The sequence below is a fragment of the Streptopelia decaocto genome, assembly GCF_964273445.1.
Source record: "Streptopelia decaocto genome assembly, chromosome: 1".
Lineage (NCBI taxonomy): Eukaryota > Metazoa > Chordata > Aves > Columbiformes > Columbidae > Streptopelia > Streptopelia decaocto.
Window position 1 is genome coordinate 85,757,713 of NC_138663.1, and position 22,250 is coordinate 85,779,962.

Here is a 22,250-nt window from a genome sequence, read left to right on the forward strand (position 1 = left end):
GGGGACCTGCAGGAGTATGCACCTATTCAGTGTCTTTGGGAAAAGCAGAAAAGAGGGATAACTATGCAACATGTAACTGGGATAGGGACTTGTATAGGTAAAGTACCAAATTCCAAGAGGTCACTTTGTGGGAATATCATACCGAGCCTTAATGAAACCACAGGATATGTTATTCCCCCGAATGAAACAAAATGGATATGTTCCAGGACGGGACTTACTCCATGTGTGTCTTCAAAGGTGTTTAACAGTTCCCGAGAGTATTGCATGTCAGTTACCATTATTCCAAAGATATTATATCATCCAGAAGATGTGATGTATGATATTTGGGATACAGGGCTCCATCGTACCAAGCGAGAACCCATTACGGCCATTACTATAGCTATGTTGCTAGGGTTAGGGGTAGCTGGAGCAGGAACAGGGATAGCTTCACTTGTTCAACAAAATCAAGGGTTCAATTCCTTGAAGACTGCGATAGATGAGGACCTAGAGAGAATTGGAAACTCCATAACCACCTTAGAGAGATCTCTAACCTCACTATCTGAAGTCGTGTTACAAAACAGGAGAGGGATGGATCTCCTTTTCTTACAGCAAGGGGGACTATGTGCAGCCTTGAAGGAAGAGTGTTGTTTTTATGCAGATCACACAGGGGTAGTCCGAGACTCGATGGCAAAATTAAGGGAGAGACTGGAACAGAGAAAAAGGGAAAGAGAAGCTGCAAAAGGGTGGTACGAGTCTTGGTTTACTCAGTCTCCGTGGCTAACTACATTGCTACCCACAATAGCTGGACCCTTGATAATATTATTACTTACCCTAACCTTTGGACCCTGTATCCTAAATCGACTTATTGGACTAGTTAAAAGCCGTGTAGAGAAGGTACACCTTATGCTGCTACAGAAACATGGTACTGATGAAGAAGCTGAAATGACCTTACTGGCCCGAGAAGCGGTAACTCGATTTGATCAACAAATAAATGAGTAAAAAGGAAAGGGGGGAATTGTAATAAGTGATGGTCAAAATTGTTATTGTTGAACAAATCGAGTAGGATTCAATTATATTATGCATATTGTTGTAAGCAGTAACTGCGCTTGTGCAAGATTGATTATGTTTTGTAGAACTTTGTAATAGTAATTAAGCCAACATCTGGAGGAAACGGATAACAGAGTGCCCGGATGGTGCAACGGATAACAGAGCGCCCGGTAGCGCGTGGACACTGTCAACTAGCCAACCAGGAGCTAACTCGTCAGGGTGTCCCAGCGCGTGAACGAGGGCATAACAAATATAAGCACACACGAAAAGTTGAGTTGTTGTGCCGTTGGCGGAACCGAGTTCCCCTGGTCACCCAGCGCTGTTTTGCCTAATTACCGCTTGCTTTAAATTCGCTTGCTTAATAAAATTAATTGATTAGCTCAAAAACTCGTCTTCATTTATAACAGCAGGAAGCCACCATAACCCCTAGCCACAGCTCTTCCAGTAGAACTTCCTGATATCCAGCGCAAGAAGCACCGTGTGCTGGCTGGATACAGCTTCTTGATGCTTCCAAATTGCCTCCTCACTCACCACTGCAGTCCTTCTTGGAAAAGCCTCACAAGGAATAGTAACTCTTCCTGCTGAAGTTATGCTTAGGAGCCCTGAGCTGTCACATGTGGCCACCTGCTCTGAGTACCTCTCCCACTGCCTCACTGAGGTCATATCACACACCTACCACCACACTCTGTGGCTCCCTGCATCCTACTTCAATCTGAGTTGCACTCATCTCCACTCCCCTGGCCCTACATGTTATTATATGGCATTATCTGTGCTCTCAGAGGGCACCTACATATTCCTATGAGCCAATGATGCAGAGCACAATTGTCTGTGCAGTTCCTTCACCCGCTTGCTCAGGCAAGGCTCCTTTCTTTGATATTTTTTGTACCTGCTCCAGTGGAGCCAAAACTGCATTTCAGCAGATTTGCCCATTAACTGTTTATGCAGAGGAGCTGGGGGAGGTCTGTAGCCTATGCTGTGGCTGTGAAATGAGTTGTGAGTTACTGTCCGTGAAGGGGCTCCAACACAGCATATCATAGAATCATAGAATCACTATAAAATCATAGAATAGTTTGGGTTGGAAGGGACCTTCAAAGGTCATCGAGTCCAATCTTCCTTCAGTGAACAGGTACATCTTCAAATAGGTCATGTTGCGGTTGCGGCAGACTTTGTTTTGCAGAGTAGCAAGCCACTCTGGAGTATTCTTCACAAACAAATCTCTCCAGGCGTCTGCTAAAGCTGGAACTCCCTTCCATTCTCCAGGGCTGCAATCCATTGCATGCTGGATCAGCCTGGATAAAAGGAACAGCTTTGGTAAAAAAATATTCAACTTACTAGGCCAGCTAGTAAATATAATTTTACTGTGTAGGTATCATGTTCAAGAGAGCCATTCAGTGATGCTGCAACTGCTGGGAGAGGCCTGTGTATCTGTTTTCCTGCACAGGGAGATGAAAACCAGTTAAATAAGTACGTGATGACAGATAAGGAGGTATCGATGGGCAGAGGCCTAGACACAAAGGGAAAGAATATACTAATTGTGATGAGAGAAGCTGCAGCAAACAATACAGGTAGTGCAGCTAAAGGAAGTGGGTGAGGCCAGGGAAGCAGATCCCTGTGTACTATGGGGAATCAGAGAAGTCATCGTGGGAGGAGATGTCCAGAGCTCTCTGAACTAACCTCTGGCTCAAAAAGGTCACCATGGTTTTGTCCAATCAAGTCTGGAAACCCTCCAAGGGTGGAGATACTGCCACCTTTCTGGGTACCTGTTATAGTGCTGCATTACCTTTCTGGTAAAAAAGTAATTCCTGAAGTTCAGCCTGAACCTGCCAAGCTTCAGTTTGTTGCCATTGCCCCTTGTTATATCACCTGCTACTATTGAGAAGACTTCGGATCCATTGTCTTTGTAACTACCTTCCAGATATTGGTAGGAAATAAATATGCGCAACTTATTTGGGGTGTAAACTAGCTATCATGAAAGTAACAGAAATATGGTAGAGGAACAGTCATCCCTGGTATTAAAACATTCTGCTGTTCAGGACTGATAGAAAGGCAGATAAAAATAGTGCATTAGCATCACATGAATGATGTTATAGGTTGTTTAGATGAAACTCAGAAATTTAGAAGAGGCTTTTCTCTTGTGCAGCTCCGAGTCAGCTGTGAACCACGCAAGTTCATAACTGGGTGTGTAGGGAGAGAGCTAATATTAAAAGAGAGAAATCCTGGTAAGAATATACTGCCATGTACATGACAGATGACAAATTCCTTCATAAAACCATCACCAAACCTAGAAAAGATTAATTAGTTGTAAATAGAAATTAAGTCATAGAGAAGGGGGTAATAAAAATAAATTTGGAGTGTGTGATCATAATTTCCTTCTATATAAATTAGGTGGGAAGCTAAATAAGAATAGGCCTGTACTGTACATGCAGGTTTTGTTTCAAAATAAATTTAAACCCAAGGAATTAAGAAGGCTCTTTATTGTGGACTGTAGTGGTAAGGAAATTAGATGTGAAAGATGCCCAGAATTTCTGAGGGAGATGCACAGTGTCGGTAGAACTTGCACCCCAAGTAAAGAAGCAAAAATCTCTCTGTAGCTACCTGGATGAACAGCCATAAGGTCGCAAGTAAGAAGAGACACTGGCAAAGAAAACTCTTCTTCAAATGTATGTAGACATAATGAAATGTCAATCTGTAAAATGTATTTTTAAAGATGAGAAGATGTATTTTTAAAAGAAGAGAAAGTCTTTCATATAAGTAAATAAGTAAATAACTGAACCAGGAAGGAGAAAGTGGCTATGCAAAGAGGATGAAGTAAAAAATAAAAATATTTGTTAAAACTAAATAAATATAAAAAATAAATACAAGTAATAGTTTTCAACCTGGACAATTATAATGAAGAGTGGAGCAGAGAAAGGGAGTGTAATGAATATGAGGGTACAGGAACTACCACATCCGATTTGAAAGCAAAGTAAACATTAATGTAACAAGGTGGATGGATGATGGCAGAGCGGTGGATGTGGTCTACCTTGACTTCAGTAAAGCCTTTGATACAGTCTCCCACAGCATCCTCACAGCTAAGCTGAGGAGGTGTGGTCTAGACAATAGAGTAGTGAGGTGGGTTGCAAACTGGCTTAGGGAGAGAAGCCAGAGAGTGGTAGTCAATGGTGCGGAGTCTAGTCGGAGGCCAGTATCTAGTGGAGTGCCTCAGGGGTCAGTGCTGGGGCCAATATTATTCAATATATTCATTAACGATTTGGACGAGGGAATTGAGTGTACTATCAGCAAGTTTGCTGATGACACCAAGCTGGGAGGAGTGGCTGACACGCCGGAGGGCTGTGCTGCCATCCAGCGGGACCTGGACAGGCTGGAGAGTTGGGCGGGGAATAACCTAATGAAATTTAACAAGGGAAAGTGTAGAGTCCTGCACCTGGGCAGGAACAACCCCAGGTTCCAGTATAGGTTGGGAGATTACATATTAGAGAGCAGTGTAGGGGAAAGGGACCTGGGGGTCCTGGTGGACAACAGGATGACCATGAGCCAGCACTGTGCCCTTGTGGCCAGGAAGGCCAATGGCATCCTGGGGTGTATTAGAAGGGGGGTGGTTAGTAGATCGAGAGAGGTCCTCCTTCCCCTCTACTCCGCCCTGGTGAGACCACATCTGGAATATTGTGTCCAGTTCTGGGCCCCTCAGTTCAAGAAGGACAGGGAACTGCTGGAGAGGGTCCAGCGTAGGGCAACCAAGATGATTAAGGGAGTGGAGCACCTCCCTTATGAAGAAAGGCTGAGGGAGCTGGGTCTCTTTAGTTTGGAGAAGAGGAGACGAAGGGGGGACCTTATTAATGTTTATAAATATATAAAGGGTGAGTGCCATGGGGATGGAGCCAGGCTCTTCTCGGTGGCAAACAATGATAGGACAAGGGGTAATGGGATCAAGCTGGAACACAAGAGGTTCCACTTAAATTTGAGAAGAAACTTCTTCTCAGTAAGGGTGACAGAGCACTGGAACAGGCTGCCCAGGGAAGTGGTGGAGTCTCCTTCTCTGGAGACATTCAAAACCTGCCTGGACATGTTCCTGTGCGACCACACCTAGGTGTTCCTGCTCCAGCAGGGGGATTGGACTAGATGATCTTTTGAGGTCCCTTCCAATCCCAAACATACTGTGATACTGTGATACTGTGAAACTAAGAAAACAAGCCAAGACTTTGGATTTTGCTGGATTTTTAAAATCCATAATACTTTTTATTCTTAAGAAAGCAATGAAGAGTTACAGAGTTTTGCAAAACAACAAACACTACTCAGATAAACTTCACCTTATCTGTGCTCACTTTGTTTTTGGAGTTGGAGGCCCAGCAAGTAAGTTCTTCTTCCAACCCAGATTTATGATACATGTCAGTAGGTGACCTACCCTTTCACCCCTCAATATCATCTGCCCCGTGTTACTGTTATAACACTGGTTTGGAATTTCCAGCTCCTTCTTCAAGGAGAAACATGTATCCAGAATGTCTGTTGTTGGCAGCAAATTATGAGTGTACAGGAACATAAAAATCAGTGACTCTGTGATTTTACCGTGGGCTCTCAGCTCGTGTTTCAACAATCCACTGGCTGAATACTCTAATCCAGAACCAAGGCTGTGCCACAGAGTGAGGTCCACTGTATAAATTACAATTCAAAACAGATTTTACATTTCACTGAGTTTTTCAGGCTCATCCAAATGTCTTAATTTGTCCATAGAAACCAAGTAAAATAAACTCCCTGTTCTCCTTATGTCTCCGTTCTCCTAAACATCACTCCCGTGCTAGTGCCTGTTGAATCGAACTGTTTCCTCCTAAAACATTTACAGCTGCATCACCTCTTCCACATCCCACTGCCCCATCATCCATGTGTCCTTTTTCCCCACTTGCCTCTCCTCATGATGCCTACAATCAAGGAGGTCTCCTCTGTCCACACCCACTAGCTTTCCTTTTGTGCATCTTTGTGCTCTCTTGTCCTCAGCCTTTTTGCCCTGCCCTGACCTCTCTGATTTCCACGATGCCATCATTTCTGTTCCTGTTCTTCCAGCAAGAGGAAACACTGCAAAACACATCAGCCTGGAGTGTGCGGAGTGTCGCTCTTGCCATCACAAGGCACGTGGGCAGCACGAACGGGATCAAAGCCATGGAGGTCTGGAGTGTGTGATCTCGACCAACAGCAGCCTAAGCGCTCTGCTGGACTTGGGTCCTTTTTTCCAGTCCAGACACTGCCACAGCAAAAGAACTGTTTTGAGAAACATCAGATGCCCTGTTTCTTCTAATCAAATCCCTCAAGCTGAAATTCAGGAACTGTTCTGGCTCGTAAGTCCTGTTTAGAAGCCTAACTTTCTAACGGGAAAGTTTCCTTACTTAGCTTTCCATCAGTCAAGTTACAAGCTTAAACTAGGAGCCTAAAAGCTTGCTGGACCCAAACCAATGCCTCTTGCCTTTTAACTAAACTGGTGTTGTGCTCACCAAGATAAATACGGCACTGAAACTGTGCAGTCTCCAGGAGCAGGGAGATAAAAGAATGCAGTCCACTGGCGTTGACAAAAGGAGGCCGGAAGCAGAATAGCAGCACTGCCAGTGACACTGGCACTCAAGGAAAAATGAGCCTGATTCATACCTGACATAATCCACAACTTCAGGTCAGCTACATCGATTTACAGGAGCTAAGCGGCTGATCAGGTGAGAGATGGTTCACAGGCTGAACTAACTTTGTAATGATCTCTTATACCAGCCTTCAACACTGACTTACACTGAGACCCTATTATATATGGGACTTCTTTTTTCCTCCCCAAATTGTCTAAAATTTTGAGTGCCTCTATTTTAAGTACCCAGCACAGATACTGATACATGATTTTTGGACATGCATTTCCAGCTGCTGTGGTCTGCAGCTATGCATCATGCTGCAGCTCAGCATCTTTCAGTCAGATACATGACAAGTGAAGTATGAGGCCCTGGTGTGGAGGCCGGCCTAGGAAGTCTGACTCTATGTTCTCAACTCTCTCAACTTCCCTGCATAAAACAGAGTGACAATATTTGGGAACCTATTTCATAGGGGGATGTTTTGAGGACAAGCCAGTTTTGTAAACAATGTTAAATGTTGGCCAGTTTGGTTTTGTGCGGTGGCTCAAGCCACAGCATGAAGGATCAGAGCATCCAGCTTTAGCTACTCTTGGCCCAGGTTAGGTTCCCTTGTTCATTTGCTTTGGTTTCCGCTGCATAACTTCTTGTGTTTTCCACAGGATACCTGCACAGACAAGTTTATTCTCATCTGTAAAAGCATTATGAGACTTCCCCAAAAGGATGTCTAGGGACAGAGAACAAAATAGCATTAAAAAAAATTAACTGCTGGTACTCCTCCTCCTGAGACCACTCCACTGTTGCCACAACTCAGACAATAGCTCCTGAGGGCATGTGTGTGGAAAAGAAAAAGATCCTTACATGGTTGAAAATCTCACAGGGACCACTTAAACCGCAAATGTAGACAAGGATGAACTGCACACAGCACAGTTTTGGTCAGCACACAATTAATACCTTTGACTACCAAACGCTCAGCTCAGGTGCATCGGCAAACTTTATCGGTAAGAGAGGGCTCCTTCTTGTGTAGCCTGCCTTATCCTAGATCTGCAATGAGACCAGGGGTAGTGAGTGCAGCATGTGTCCATCCACTTGGGCCAGTTTTCGCCTGGCTAGCCCAGGCAAGAAGAGCTGTGGTCCAGGCCGGCAGATGTCCCAGCTCCCAGTGAGGTCCTCCTGCCCGAGGTGGTGAGATGAAAGCCAGACCTCATGTCCTGAGCTCACACTTCTGGCTATGGGCTTAAAAAAGAAAGGGGTGTGAGTTGGCACTGCTGTGGCTGCGCAGCAGCTGTAAGCTGTCAAATCAGTCTACAGCCATTTCAGAGTAACACCACCCACCACCACAACTATGGCATTACTAACTAGCACCTCTGAAATGGGTTTAAATAGTGTAATAAGACAGATGCTGTTGGTGACATTCCCATTTTCTCTCATCTGTTGCTTCAACAAGCACATTCTGTTTTTAAATTAATGTATTTATTAAAAAAATGAACCAAATCCTAATTACTTTTCTGCTCTGTAAAAAAAAAAAGAAAAAGTCTTTGTACTGTAGCCCAGCAAATATTACCTGTACTGTTACTGAATGGCTTGCTGAATGCCTTTTCTTTGGCAGAAAAAAAAATATTTCTTTGACATATTCTTTACAGTTGCTTACGAAATTTATAATTGCAAAACTGAGTAGGTAAGGCATCCTAAATATAACTTCATATATTCTTTGATGGCTTTAATGGATTTTTAAATAAAACAAATAATGTTTTTAACCAAAACCCAGAGAAAGTCAATTGAGCTCCTGCAACTGTTTGCTATGTGGTTATTTGTAACAAAGAGCCAGTTTGTTTGCTTTGGTTTGGTTTGAATATTTCCATGAGCTCAGCTTTATGCTTGTGCTCAAATGCTGTACTAACTAGGCATGCTTGCCTGAATCGGGGCCCTAAAGGATGGTCTGTGGCTGTGCTGTGCATTCCCAAGTCCTAATTAGTGCACTTGACTTTGGGGGATCCTTTTCTTTTGCTCACGTCTCAGAACAGGGTAGTGATCCCTAATTCTGCTGGGCAGGAAGGCATCTGCTCGTACTCCCAGAACTTGGTTTACCAGCCAAAACGAAGGTGTTTCAGACCTAGTCAAGCTGGGTACATTTGCTGCTCTTCCATCTCTCAGGAACAGCAGCCTACCTTCAAGGTTGAGAAGATGCCTTTTCAAACAAGATCCTTATTGCTTGCTCCAGGATGCTGTATTAAGCAAGGAAGAGAAATATAACCAGAAAGCACGTGGTATCAGTGAGCAGTGTGGATGAAGTTTGAACAACTAAATTACTGTAGAAAAAAAAAAAAAATGCAGGATGTTCCAACCACAACTAGGGAGAAGCCGTTTTGTATGTCCAAAGGAGAGTTGAAAGCAAGAATCTTTACACCCAAATTCCCAAATCTTGTTTTAAAGGGCCCTGAGAGTAGCATGGCAGAGGGGAATCAGGTTGTTCAGAGTCTGCGCTTGAAAGTAGAAACCAAAGTCTTTTGAGTTTGCTCTCGAGATTCACACATGCCTGTCAGCAGCACGGGGTCCGTCTTGTGCTCCACTTGGTAGAAGGGACAGTTCTTCAGGTGCTCTGACATGCACGTGATGTCGTTGTGCTGCCACTTGTTAACTCTAGAGAAGAGGCTGCTGAACTGCCAGATCTAATGTGGGAAAGGGGAGACAAATTGGGAAGAGAAAATGGGAATATTGGTAAAAATAGAACAGGATTTAAAAAATCTAAATATGCTTATAATAGGTAGGCATTACTTGCACAGGTTAGTGAACATGTGACTGTACAGGGCTCACATAACAAGAAATAATGTGGTCTGTTGTTACGTACCTTGTACTCCCTGGGTTTGCTGCTTTAGTCACCACCTGCTATTTTTAATGGCAAAGTCTCCTTCTACAGTTTTTGGTGAAAAACCAGTGTGGGGTGTGGACAAATCCAGGACAACTGACCACCGCACCTCTACAGAAAACTCCATCACATGTATGGTGTGATCTAAGATGTTTATAGGTGCATCCAAAATATTTATAAAGCAGAATGACTACAGCAAGCTTGTGTGAAATGTATCTCAAAGAAACCTGACTTCATAAAGGCCTTCTAAAGCATCTATCAGTAACTTCAACATGATGAACATCACAACACTAGTATTATTCACCCCACCTCAGAACAAACCTTGGAAATCTAAGGCTAGGGTTATTCCTAGAGGAGATATAAGCTTGTAAAAAACAGAAATGTGCAGTCAAAATAGTATGATTTTGTTTGTAGTGATACAAAGTATCGTTTAGTGATACACTAGCATGTTGTGATAAGACTGTGATTAGGTAACTTTAATATATGCTGTACATCAAATAAAATAAATTTTAAAAGTCATACTAGCTTTCTTCACCCTAAAAATGTTTCTTCCTACAGAAGAAAGACAGTATGTGGGTGTACGACACTTAAGATTACCTGACCCTGTCCTAGTCCTAAGTAACCATAGCTATTATACATAGTAATCAAGTAATTGAGACTAATTACAAACAGGATGTTTTCAAGAAGAGTCTATGCACTGGGAACAAGATTCCTGTGTGGTCAGTACAGAAAGTTAACATGAGAGAGGTTAGACAGTGTTTAAATTCATGGCTGCTGGTTTGAAATTGCATTACAGTAACTGAAGTTAATTGCTATTTGATTGCTCAGCCAGAATTTCTTCCTTTTACTGAAGGAAGCCACATCCTCCAGTAAATGGCTAATTCCTGTTTTGGATTGAGATAATTCAACTCACACCAAACTTTGCTACACAGATTTTGAATACTTCATTTTTTGCTCTTAAGAAAGAGTACTTTCTCTTAATAAAGAGTCATAAACTGCTAAGCTTCCCTTTGATAAGAATCAATAGGTGGAGATCTTCAGGGGTCTGCTTGAAAGCCACATCCTTAGATCACTTTTAGGAGTCTTCCTTGGATCTAAAGTACTTGTTCCTAGATCTCTGTCTTGTCTGCTTGTTCAAGCTGCAGTCTCTCGTGCCATTCTTTCAACCAATTTTATGTTGGAGTAGCTGCAAAGCTATCAGCTATAAAAAAACCCTGTCGTAACTATTGTTCAGTGACGACTTAAAAGGAGCTGTGTTTACATATTTCACCAAGACTACCTGAATAGCCAATAAGGGACATGATAATCTTCTAGCACAAACAGTGGGAGACCAGCTTTGCAGAAGGCGGCTTCCTATCCCCATGCTGCTCTCTCAGATGCTCACAACCCAAGGAATCAGACACTCATGGCAATCCTGTGAACTACTAATCATGAAAGCCCTTGGGAGTTGATGTGAATACCTGAACTCCTTTCACAGCCACATCTTGTTCTTTAGCCCTTTGGCATTCTGAAGCATGTTTTAGTTTTGACATACTTTAGATCAGCTTGTAAAGAAAAAAGATGTATGAACCTCAAGTTCTTCAAAACCCCACGGGTAACCTTTAAATAGCAGTAATTCTTGATTCCCAGTACCTAAATACAGTGCATGTGCAAACAGGTTACCCAAGACAAACTTGGGTGAGGAGTTGCAGCTAGTCAAGAGATGACCATTTGCACCTTCCTGTCTTTGCTGGATGTACTGCATTTTATAGCCCTGATCCCAGATAACTGTGGTGCAAATTCACAACCTCACAAACCTTCCCAAATCTGCATGGTTCCATGCAGCATCCCTTGCTATGCTCGTGTTTTATCTGGAGAGAGCTCATGGCTCTCTTTTTCCCAGTGTCACAGTCACTTGCCTTTTTGCGAGCTCTCCACGACGTACCACCATGGGAATACCTTTTTTTCTCCCAGACGAGCAGAACCATTCCCCTCTCTTGAAGAAGAGTGGCACAGATGTCCCTCATCAGCACTGACACTTGTGATAGCTGAGATAAACTGAAGCTGTCCAGGAACCCTGCAATGTACTTGAGCACTTCCACTGGGAGGCTGCTCAGCGAGTCTGTATTTCTCCTTCGATTAGCCACTGTGGAAATGCACTTCCCTGATTCACCAAGGAGGGTGTCTACTTCTGGCCTAATAGCAAATGTATTGAGAGCCTTGCTGTATATAACTTTGGCCTTAAGTCCGTCAGGGCGGAAGTGATTTTGAACAAAAGTACATCCCAGGTAGGCCAGTGGGCAGCGATGCTGGAACCATCCATCCAGACATGACTGGATATCAGTGTGCACGTTCTTGAAGTGGGATGGGAACTCATCCCTCCTGAAGAAATGACTGCAAGTGAATGTGAAAGCTGAACTGCTTTTGTTGTGTCTTCTAGTTACGCATTCAGTGTAGAGCTCCACATGGAGCTCTGGTGGGCTTTTTTCATCCAAAATATCTGCTAGAACAGCATTGGAGGAGAAGGATTCCAGAGGAAAGTTGTATGTCTGTGTTGCAAAATCCACAAAGAGTCCATCGATACCCCTTGCTTCAGAGATCTCATGGCCTTTCAGTTCTTTTTCCAGTGCACACAGCAGTGTGGCTTTAACTATATTTGTCTTAGGCAGGTCTTCAATGTTTATTCCCAGTTCCGAGGTATCCACTGACTTGTCCGAAGTTGGCATCTTGTGGCCCAGAGCATCTCCTAGTCGTGCTCTTTTGCCACAGTAACTAACTGGCACTTTGAAGGTGTAGACAGTCTTCACCTCCTGAGCTTCCAAGTTCCCATAGACAAAGTCTTTTTCTTTGGGAGTGCAAGCAGCTAGCTGGCCAAAGCGGATCAGCATTCCTCCGTGATGTACCAGATACATGTTGTAATCACCTACACCAACTTCCTTCTTCAGCCTCTCCAGGACACCTTCTTGCCAGGGAGCCAGTCCTGTCATTTCTGTATTTGGTGCTACTTGTTGAAGCTTTGGGTCCTTTGCCTCTTCTGCCCTGTCAGGTACTTCCTTTGCCTTCTCTGTGGAGCTGGTAGCACGAGGGGCTGACGCTGTTTTCTTGGAAGCTTCCTCTGTCTTCTGTCCTGTGCTGTCTGCTGAGCCTGTTACCTTGCAAGCCAGGAGCTCTTTGCTGAAAATGTTCTCCCACGTTTTGTAACTCCCCAGGTCCATACCCTCTTTGTCCTTTGCCAAAAGTTCACGTTCATGTTGGCTGAGCTCGGACAACTGGTTGTCAGTTGCTTGGGAACCACAGGCTACTCCTCCCACAGCACCTTCTTCCCCACCAATGGCTTCATCCATTAGCTCTTCCACTTCATCCTTTTTCCTCCACTCTGGAAACAAGTTGGCTATTTTCAAAGTCCTGAAAAGTATCTTCTGGTCTCTGAGTGCCAAGGCAGTGTCCAGACACTCTTCGTTCAAGGTCTCCTTCATAATGTTCTTGTGAAGGGTTGTGTCTGAATCCACGTTTGGCCAGCGATTCCACTCCATAGAGCAGCAGACAACACTGGCTGGACAGACCTGGAGGTGCTTCGCCAGCTTAAAACGGGCCATGGAAAAAGGGCAGCCATAGGCCGAGTTGAGGCAGGGGACCTGCTCTAGGGGACAGAGCAATTGGTGTTCCTCCTCCTTGCACATGTGGAAGGTGGCCCCACAGTGAGAGCGGCAGCTGATCACCATGCAGGAGGTGGAGAGCTCAATTGGTGCACGGCACTGCCGGTTGAAACATCTCTCACAGTGCCTGTGCTGCCCAGGGGGAGCTTTCTGAGCCCGGTGCTGTGTGTAGCAAAGACAAGAAGACAAGAGTTATTGCCTGAAGGAGCAAGAATGGGTACAGACCTTCCATGTGTATGCTTGGTTTCTATGCGTTAGGTGCTCACATGCATTCCTAGAGGGAATAAGGCTGTGGGCAAATGATTGCCAACTCCATACAGTCACGTATCAGCCCTGATCCCTTTGGTACAGCATAGTCTGATAGCAGCATGGATGTAGATAAAGTCCTTGCTCATTAGCCCAGGAGAGGCAGCCAGGGTTTGGGAACAAGCTGCTTTCTGTCCCAGTATTCACACTGGGTCTTTCTATACCAAGCTGCTGAAATCAAGACAGTCAGAGGCACAGTGAGAGAACTTCCCACTTCCTCAACGCCATTTGAGTAGGAAAGATGACGTTTCTTTCTCTGCTCTGGAAAAAATTAGCTGGTCTTTTGGTCTAGGTGTCTTGTCAGCCCCCATAAAGACATTAATGTTGTGCAAATGAACCTCTACTTGCTCTACACCAGCAAGGCTGAGAGTGAAGACTATCATCATGATCCCTGTTCCCAGCATGGAAACCAGCCTGGCTAAAGGCTAATTTTCCTGGCCTCCTTTACTCTGCTTTCCTGATTTACCTTTACACTCCCAGGTGATGCCTCTGTGTTGTAGAACAGAAACCACAGGGGACTTCTCTTCAGGCAGGTTTATTTGCTACATCCACTTTCAGGTTTCAAAACCTGGAATAAGTGATGCCTCAATCTGCATTTTGGAGAGAAACTCCAGACTGCAGAGGGAGCTTGTTGCAAGGTTGTACTCACACAGATAAATCCATTTGCTTTAACTTTTTTTTTTTTACAAACTGCCTTTCACCTTTCTTCCCCATGTTGTCACCAATGAATACTGAGTAGATAGGAAGGTGAGGAAAAAGGCAGGTATGAGAGCCCACCTGGAGTACTGCGTCCAGTTCTGGAGCCCTCAGTACCAGAAAGACATGGACCTGTTGGAGAGGGTCCAGAGGAGGCCACCAAGATGGTTAGAGGGCTGGAACACCTCTGCTGTGAGGACAGGCTGAGAGAGTTGGGGTTGTTCAGCCTGGAGAAGAGGAGGCTTCGGGGAAACCTTATTGCAGCCTTTCAGTACTTAAAAGGGGCCTCTAAGAAAGATGGGGACAAGCTTTTTAGAAGGACCTGTTACAACAGGTCACCACCCCTCTACTTTTTCAGTTTACTCTACACACTTCTGACAAGTCAGTGTCAAACTCTACCTGGAACTGAATCCTGAGTTGATCATATTTTAGATTCAGTTTATGAAGGTGTTAGTGACACCACAAAGGGCCAGAAAATAGGGTAAGAGGTCTCAGGCAACAAGTAATAAGCAATACTAGCCTCTGTTTCACAAATTCAGCTGGCACCAGGCAGCTCCTTATAGTTAACATTTTGCAAGCAACAGACTGGATTAAAAGAACAAGTAGAGGCTGCCAAAGCAAATGTTTAAGAAATTTAAACTAGCTTTATTATATAAACAGGCTAAATGTTTTCTTAAGGAAGATTGCATTACAGTTCTCACATTTCCATAATAATAATAATAATAAAAAATCCTCTTCTCCCCTTAAAAACCTTTGATATAAAAAGGACATACAATTTTCCTGAGGTCCAACAACAAAACCCAGAAGAACATGATGTATGAAGATCCTTATATAAAAAGTTGTCATTACCAGATTACTAACTTTGTGTCAGAACAAACCGCTGATCAGCTTTGCTTTCACTACCACACTTTCTGTTCTTTCCCAGTAAGTCAATTAAATCAGTTTAGTTAGTAAAAATAATGCACTATGAGGCCTGCTTACAAAAGTTCTCAGGTCCCATTGCTCATAATTTCTCTACCCTTGCAATAATTCCCAGTAATAACTGTTACTTCTTCCTAAACATGGGAAAACAGAAGCACAGAGTCCAATAGTAAGTAAATGGAGATAGTGATTAGCATGACGCATGCCTTCTGTTGAAAAAACTCTAAGAACATGAAATGACAAGAAATTACATTCTGGGCCAGATCAGTGGTCCACCCAGCCCAGTAGTCTTCTTCAACAATGCCCCTAAAAGAGATGCTGTGTAGGCGTAACATGTAGGACCTCCTGTAGTCCTTTCCCCTCATACACAGTTGTTGGATTAGAGAACTAGAGGCTGCTCAGTCACTACTTGGAGCTACTTCTCTGGAGGTACTTTGGCTGGTATCAGTAACTTGGTCCAAAGAAGAGCTGCTGCAAGTAGAAAAGTCCAGACTTCTGACTTTCTGGTCCTTGCTATAGAGGCTGCATTCCTGCTTGGTTCAGTCTACCATGAATTTTTGTGAAAGGGAAAAAGCTAATGATAAGGAGGAACAGTAGTTCTGTTTCCAAATAGGACCCAGGGTGCGCTTTTTCTGGTGAAAATGAGAAAATTAATTTTGACGATTCTTCCCACCACGCCTTCTGTGCAGTAAGAACTACCATAGGCCCAGCAGACTCTCATTTGGCTCTTGGTAAAAATATACATTATTAGTAAAATAAAGGTTTTGTGGTTGTTGTTGTGTTTTTTTTTGGTTTTTTTTTTGTTTGTTTTTTTTTTTTTTTTCCCCCTAAGATTAAAGAAAATACAGAAGTGTCATTTGCCTGGATGTGAGTACTCCTGCAACCTCAGGCTTAAGTGACCTAGCCGTGAGAAGAGCAGTGCTGGAGAGAAAGTAGGCTCAGGCTTAAGGGGAAGAGATACTACATGAAGCTGCTTCCCCTTTCTTTCTTGAAGGAACTGTTTTAAAATATCATATTTCACATCTAGGCAATGGAAGTCATGAGCAATGCAGGAGGAGGAAAGATGTGCGGGAAAGGCAATGCATGTGAGTTCCTGCAGTCACCAAAGACCACACAGTTGTGTTTGAATTTGATATGCATTAATTGCTCAACACAACTTTGTTCCATCCATTGCAATTTCCAACACTGAGCAATACATGTTTACATCTCTTAGTGAATCTCATTCCTCCTTGGTCCTGCAGAGTAAAGGAAAACAAGTCCTCGGTGGTCCCTTTCCCTAGGGACAAGCACTCTGAAGGCTCAAGTACCTTCACCTTTGCACAGAAAGCGCTTGAGGCAGCAATGCAGAAAAATAATATTTTGTGACTATCCATTATAGCACTCCCTGCTTTGTCTTGGGGAGCACTGGCTTCTGCACAGAGGTGACACCAGGGTGCTGGCCAGGGCAACCCCAGCCACATCCAGCCCATAAATGCATGTGATTTTGGGAGGCATCTGTCCTGCTTTAGGCTGTTTAGTTACATCTAATTCTATGCAGCTCAGAGAAGCAGGAGATACAGATGGATTTATTTCACATTGGCAGCATCCTTGCTGCTCTCATTCTTGTAGCATTTTGCTGCAAATACAACCTCTAAAAATAGTCCTAGCTATGACTTGCATAAGGTCAGTGGAAAGCTGGGTACATTACACCGCAATAAAAACATGAATGTGTGAACAATACTTTCCACTGCAAAACCAACTCTCGGAGAGGAATAATTGATAAATCAAAATACATCTGAGGCATGGGCCTTATAGTTCTCCAAAATCACAGGAAAGGCTGACTTCAAAGTTTTTGGAGAGGAGTTTGCTTTCACACTGTTGTGTGCTGAAACAAACCCCATGTGAATCACATGTAGAGAAAGGAAACACATACTTTGTTTATCAAAACTGACCATGTAAGAGCATTCAGATTCAGAATATGTCTCAATCCTTATCCAGATCAGCCATTTCTAGTTGAGTTTATCTCATCCCTGACATGTATATGCTGTCCTGTCAGACAAATGATTTCTATAAATTTCTTCTCATTGTCAAATCTGTGAAGCTGGAGGACAGGAAGGCAGGAGAGAAAACTTTTCTGATATTTAGCAGGGTTTGAATGCTTCTTCTATTCTGATATGTCAGTAAGACAGAGCTTTGTGTTTTAACTGATGATCTACGTAGCTCTGTGGCTCAGTTGATGGCATTATTGTCAGTATTCCAATGATAACTTTCAAAACCCTGAGCAGAAAGTTTACAAATTCTGGCCTCAGTAAATTTGATACAGAAGATCCAGAGGCAGGTGACACACAGGTATGTCAGGCAATGAAGCTGTTCTCTAAACCTGCACACTTCTTGTTTCCCTGCAACTTGCAACATTTCCGAAGAGCTGGATTAGAAAAAAATATCAAAACACAAATGCTAACTTGAATCATGTCCAAGCTACTGTGGAAAGAAAGGATGCAAATTACAGTTCACAGTCTGTCCACTTTGGTAAATCTTTATTTTTAGACTGTCATGACAGCAAATCAAGTAAGGTTTAAAAATATACAGCTGCTATTTTAACTGCAGATATGTCTGTGTCTGGAGCAGATCTGTTCAGTGACAATAACTTTCAGTTTATAAACCGATTACAATTTATTTTCAGTAAATATATTTAATTCAGTAAATATGTTTAATTAATGAGCCAAAACAATACAGTTGTTTTCTTATTTGGTATTTGCTATATGTGACTGATCATATGACATACCAAGGTTATATCACATCTGAGCTCTTCTCACAGAATCAAGGGATGACTCCCATTTTAAAAAATAATCAAAAAAGGCCACCAGAAATTCCAGAAACCTTAAAGAGTCCCTCTGTGATGAGATTGCAAATGAACATAAAACAATCTTGCTAAGATTTACAATGTGATAAAGAGCTATTTAAGAACCTCAGGAAAGTTTGCATCCAAATGCTGGAGCCAAGAATGTTAAAACTATTTATAACATTACAACAGAAAAATATTTTCAAGGAATGTGAATATTTTTGGTGAAGTGTATTGGGTAGATAGGACATGTTGTCTATTTCTTTTAATCTTTGTTACCCACTATGTCATACTTAAAACCTGAGGTGAAAACAGAGTTATCAATTTCCTTACAGGGTTTTTCAATATACTTACTATCTTAGTATCTGAGGAGGTTTACAACCAATAATGAATTAATCTTTGCAGTGCTAGGGGTGCACTTGAGTTTAAAAGAGACTATTACTTCTATTTGGCAGATGTACAAGTAAAGGATAGAAAGATGAAAATAAATATAATTAAATATAATATTTTATATAAATAAATATAGATCTATATACACACCAGGCATGGAGATGCTCAGGTTCTGATGTTTCACTTGTAGTTGCATGCCTCCTGCATAAAATCCCTGGTAGAGCCAGCTGTAGAATCACATTTTCTAGGAGAGCATCTAAGTCTCCTTAAACTAGAGATTTTATTCTCTTTTTGTTCAGCGCTCTTCTTCAGTCACTATGTACTTAACATCCTTAGCAAGAAATCAGGCTTGGGTCTTGTTTTGCTACACAGATATGTTTATTTCTTGGAGCTGAGGAAGAAAACACTAGGCCATTGGAAACCATGCTGTACCACATTTACACATGGTGTTCCGAATCCTAATTTTTTTCAAGTCTTGTCCTGAGATACAAAATCAAAAGGAAGCCCAAGAATGCCACCATGGTGATCTCTGAGTCAAGCCCTGCACCTTGACACCCACAGCAGGGACAGCTACAGCTTGAGCGACCACCTTGGTGTTAGGGGTAGGGGGTCACTGTCCTTCATGGCACTCTGAAGAGTGATCTCACATATCTGAGCTTTGAATGAGTCAGACAATGACTATGGTACAGCCCAGGGTAGGTGGAAAGGGAGAATAAAATGTAGAGATGAAATCTTCATCAATGGCACTAATAAATTTCCAGTAAGCATGTGCAAGACACAGTGTCTTTGAGGCTCAGGCCTTGAACAAGTCCACATGGGTTTTACAGGGGCACTTTGATCCCAGGACAACCCTTCCGGTAAACCTGAAGTCCCCACTATAAGACATGCAGACTGAAAAGTGTTCCTGTGAGACAACTGACCTGTTAGATAAGGCCAAAGATGGAAGGATGAGACTATGGCAATTAGGGAGTTACTCCCTGTATTTTCTAGCTGGGGATCAGCTGTTTGAGCCTGTGGTATTTCATGGCAATAACCACTGGTTCAGAGTTACCGAACAGGATGGAATTGCTTTATACTGAATAAAAAATGCTTTAAAATTACAGGGATGAAGTAGGTCCACAGTACAGTGCATCAGTCAGGTATGTTCCTTGCTTTTCTTTCAGAGCATGCGTTCCCACAGAAGCACATCAGATTATCTTCAGCTCCCTAAACCTGGCATGCAGGAGTGTGGAGCTAAAGAGAATCTGTTGCAACATCAGGCCTCCCCCTCAGATGGTAAATCTGTGCTGCATGCATACAGAAAAGAGGCATGGAAACTTGCTACTGCAACTTCTGTCCAGTGAAATGCACTGGTGCTGTAATGGGAGGAGTAGAGCAGAGTTCAGAGCAGCAAGGTGTGGGTAACAGAGGGCACTGCTGGCAGCAGCCCCACGCTGCACTCCCCGCTGTGAGACCTGCATCACCAATATTTCTTGCTCCTCCCTACCCTGCAAAATGTAGCCATAGCTCACCTGAGAGCTCACCTGAAGTGGTCCCCTGGGCTGGCAGTACGATGCAGAGCAGCCCAGCAGCAGGGTCCTGTGCTGAGCATGTTGGGACATCGTATGGGAGACAGGCAGGACAGGGAGAAGGGGGAGGCTGTGGCACGGAGCTACCCTGCTGCTCTCCCTGCACATGAGGGGTCCCCGTGATGTCCTTGGTAGAGACACAGTCAGGCAAACCCTCACTTGGCATTGGTAACTGGGAAATGGCTTTGGTTTTGGTTTGAGTTCAGCAAGTGCTTCAAAATAACAGGTTCCACTTTAGTTGCAGTTTGAGGAAAAAGAAGAAAGGTCCAAACTTTTTTTTTTTTTCCTTTGAGTTCAGGTTCTATTTTATGCCTTGGTAACAAGGTAACAATCTCATTAACATACTCTAAACTTCTTGAGATAATCAAGTGAATGGTCTTAAGCAAAACAAAAGAAACCCAGCCCAAGGCAAATGCCCCACACAGAGAATTTCAGAGCTATTAGTCAAAGTCATGAAAACAAAAGAGAAAAGATTCCTGAATAAAAATTGCTGAGCAGCCTCAACTCTAAACGGGTACAGTAGTGCCTCTAACACTTGTGATTCTTACTTCATCATCTTATTATACAGTCTGGCTTACAAACATAGTTTGCAGTCTGAATCTACAAAACTCACTGGATTTTAAGTCAGCATTTTTGCCAGAACATTGTTCTTGCCTCTTCTCTGACCCTTATTGTATATCCTTGTCTTCTCTCAGAATTTCTTGGTGATTACAGAAATTGAATTTTTGATTTATCATCTGTCCTGTTACTGAAGCTCCCATCTTAGAATTAGCATCTTAGTTTTTTAAAACCCCAGATGCAGTGCTGCAAACTCTGGCAGATCCACTGAATGTATTATGGAGGTTGTTTTGTTTTGGTTTAGAGTAGCATGTCACAGAAGTGTTCACAGTTACCAGCTGCCTCTGTTTTAGGGTGTCATTTAAGACATCTTGTGCCTGATTATTCTTATTTTTCTTAGTTACTAAGGCTGTTTTGAAGACCTCTTGATTTTCATAGCTCAATACAATAACCATTGCATTAGGTTTGACCAATAAAGACTCCAACTCTACTTACAAAACCTTACCTTAATCATAGAGCCCCTGTGTGTGTACCAAACACTTGCTCTTCTGGTTGTGCTCAGATGGGTTGAAGTGAGGTGGATAAGGGAGAACTGCAAGCAAAGAAAGAGAAGAGAATGGGAGGACACAGAGCAAGCCCAGACAGAAACATCAAGTAGTTTTGGGATGTTAAAAATAAAACTCGTGCATGTGACCTTGTAGCTCAGCTTACAGAGCTTCCACTGTATTTGTTAACACTGTCACTTCTGGAGTGATACTTCACAGAAAAGATGTGAGAGGCAGAACCAATAATACTCTGTGCCCCCTGCCTGAGAGGAAAAGATCCAAGCCCTTTCCAGAGCTCCGTGTCAGCTCCCTGCCACTCTCTGATGGAGGTTTGCCCCTTACAACTTAACTCTCCTCGGTGACCACACCAGTTTGTGGTTCCTGCTTTTGGAATTGTCACCATGCTGTCTGCTCCCATCATCACCAATTCCAGCAGCTGGTGCAGATGATGGTGGGCTTCTGATCTGCCTGGGCAGAAAAAGAGGGGGAATGGCCCAGAGCTGAGCAGCCAGGCAGACCTGCCTGCCCAGTGCCCTGGGACCACTGGGAGACTCCCCAGCTCCAGCCCCTCCAGTGCTCCCACCAGCCACTGGGAGGAAGCCTGAAGGGAGCAGTTACCAAAGTCACCCTACTGCAGCCAAACCTGTGGAAGTAAAGGAGAGCAGACACTTTTTTACCATCACTGTGAACTCATTGAAGCATTTCATGGTGAGTTTCATGGTAAGCATTTCATACTCTTGGTGAGTACAGGCATATGGGTACTACTACATGTCAATGAGGTCAGGGGTGCAGATGGTGCAGACATTGCTTCTCCCTGGTAGGTGCTCACCCCATCTGGTTGTAAAGACCCTCTTGTGACCCTGGTGTTGTACAAGGCCACTTTTCACCACCTCAGAAATACAGAACAACACCTTTTGGCTGTGGTGGTGGCGGCTCTGAGATCCTAAATCATTATGAACTTGCTGCTCTGCCTTATCTTCCTCCTTCCCTATCTGCAAGTCTGCAGTGACTCTCATCATTTGAAACAGTGCAGGCAACCGTGTTTTCATCTTTATGCTGAACAAAATGCCAGTAGGTGACAACCAAGGCTTGCTGGTGCCAATCGTGATTTAGTAGTGCTAAATATGGTTAGCAGTCTGGCTCCGTGGCCTTTTTTAGAAAGGGCTGTGTTATCGTGATACCATTTTCTGTCATCCCATTGCACTGGGGAAAGCAGAGGCCAGTGGTAACACACCTAAACCCGAATTTCACCCAATCACAACACGACTGCTGATCAGTTTACCCCCTCCACTTCCGCCCCTCGCTCCCAGTTCAGGGTCATTCTTAA

At 43.4% G+C, this 22,250-nt stretch overlaps 1 protein-coding gene across 3 annotated transcripts; it reads right to left on the bottom strand.

The window, feature by feature from the left end:
• Nucleotides 1-5,233: 5,233 nt before the first annotated feature.
• On the bottom strand, nt 5,234-21,050 carry FBXO40 (F-box protein 40). 3 transcript variants are annotated; one of them, XR_014186281.1, is made up of 4 exons: nt 20,884-21,050; nt 11,382-13,280; nt 8,786-9,286; nt 5,234-7,853 (listed from the first exon to the last, which is right to left on the bottom strand). XR_014186281.1 is itself a non-coding variant. In XM_082075430.1 (3 exons), exons 1-3 carry the CDS (start codon nt 20,890-20,892, stop codon nt 9,089-9,091), a joined length of 2,106 nt encoding a protein of 701 aa, XP_081931556.1. In that variant the 5' UTR covers nt 20,893-21,050; the 3' UTR covers nt 5,234-9,088. The 3 variants fall into 3 exon arrangements, 1 of the variants encoding a protein (XP_081931556.1); XR_014186282.1 differs by having other exon boundaries at nt 8,731-9,286; XM_082075430.1 differs by having other exon boundaries at nt 5,234-9,286.
• Between the last annotated feature and the right edge of the window lie 1,200 nt (nt 21,051-22,250).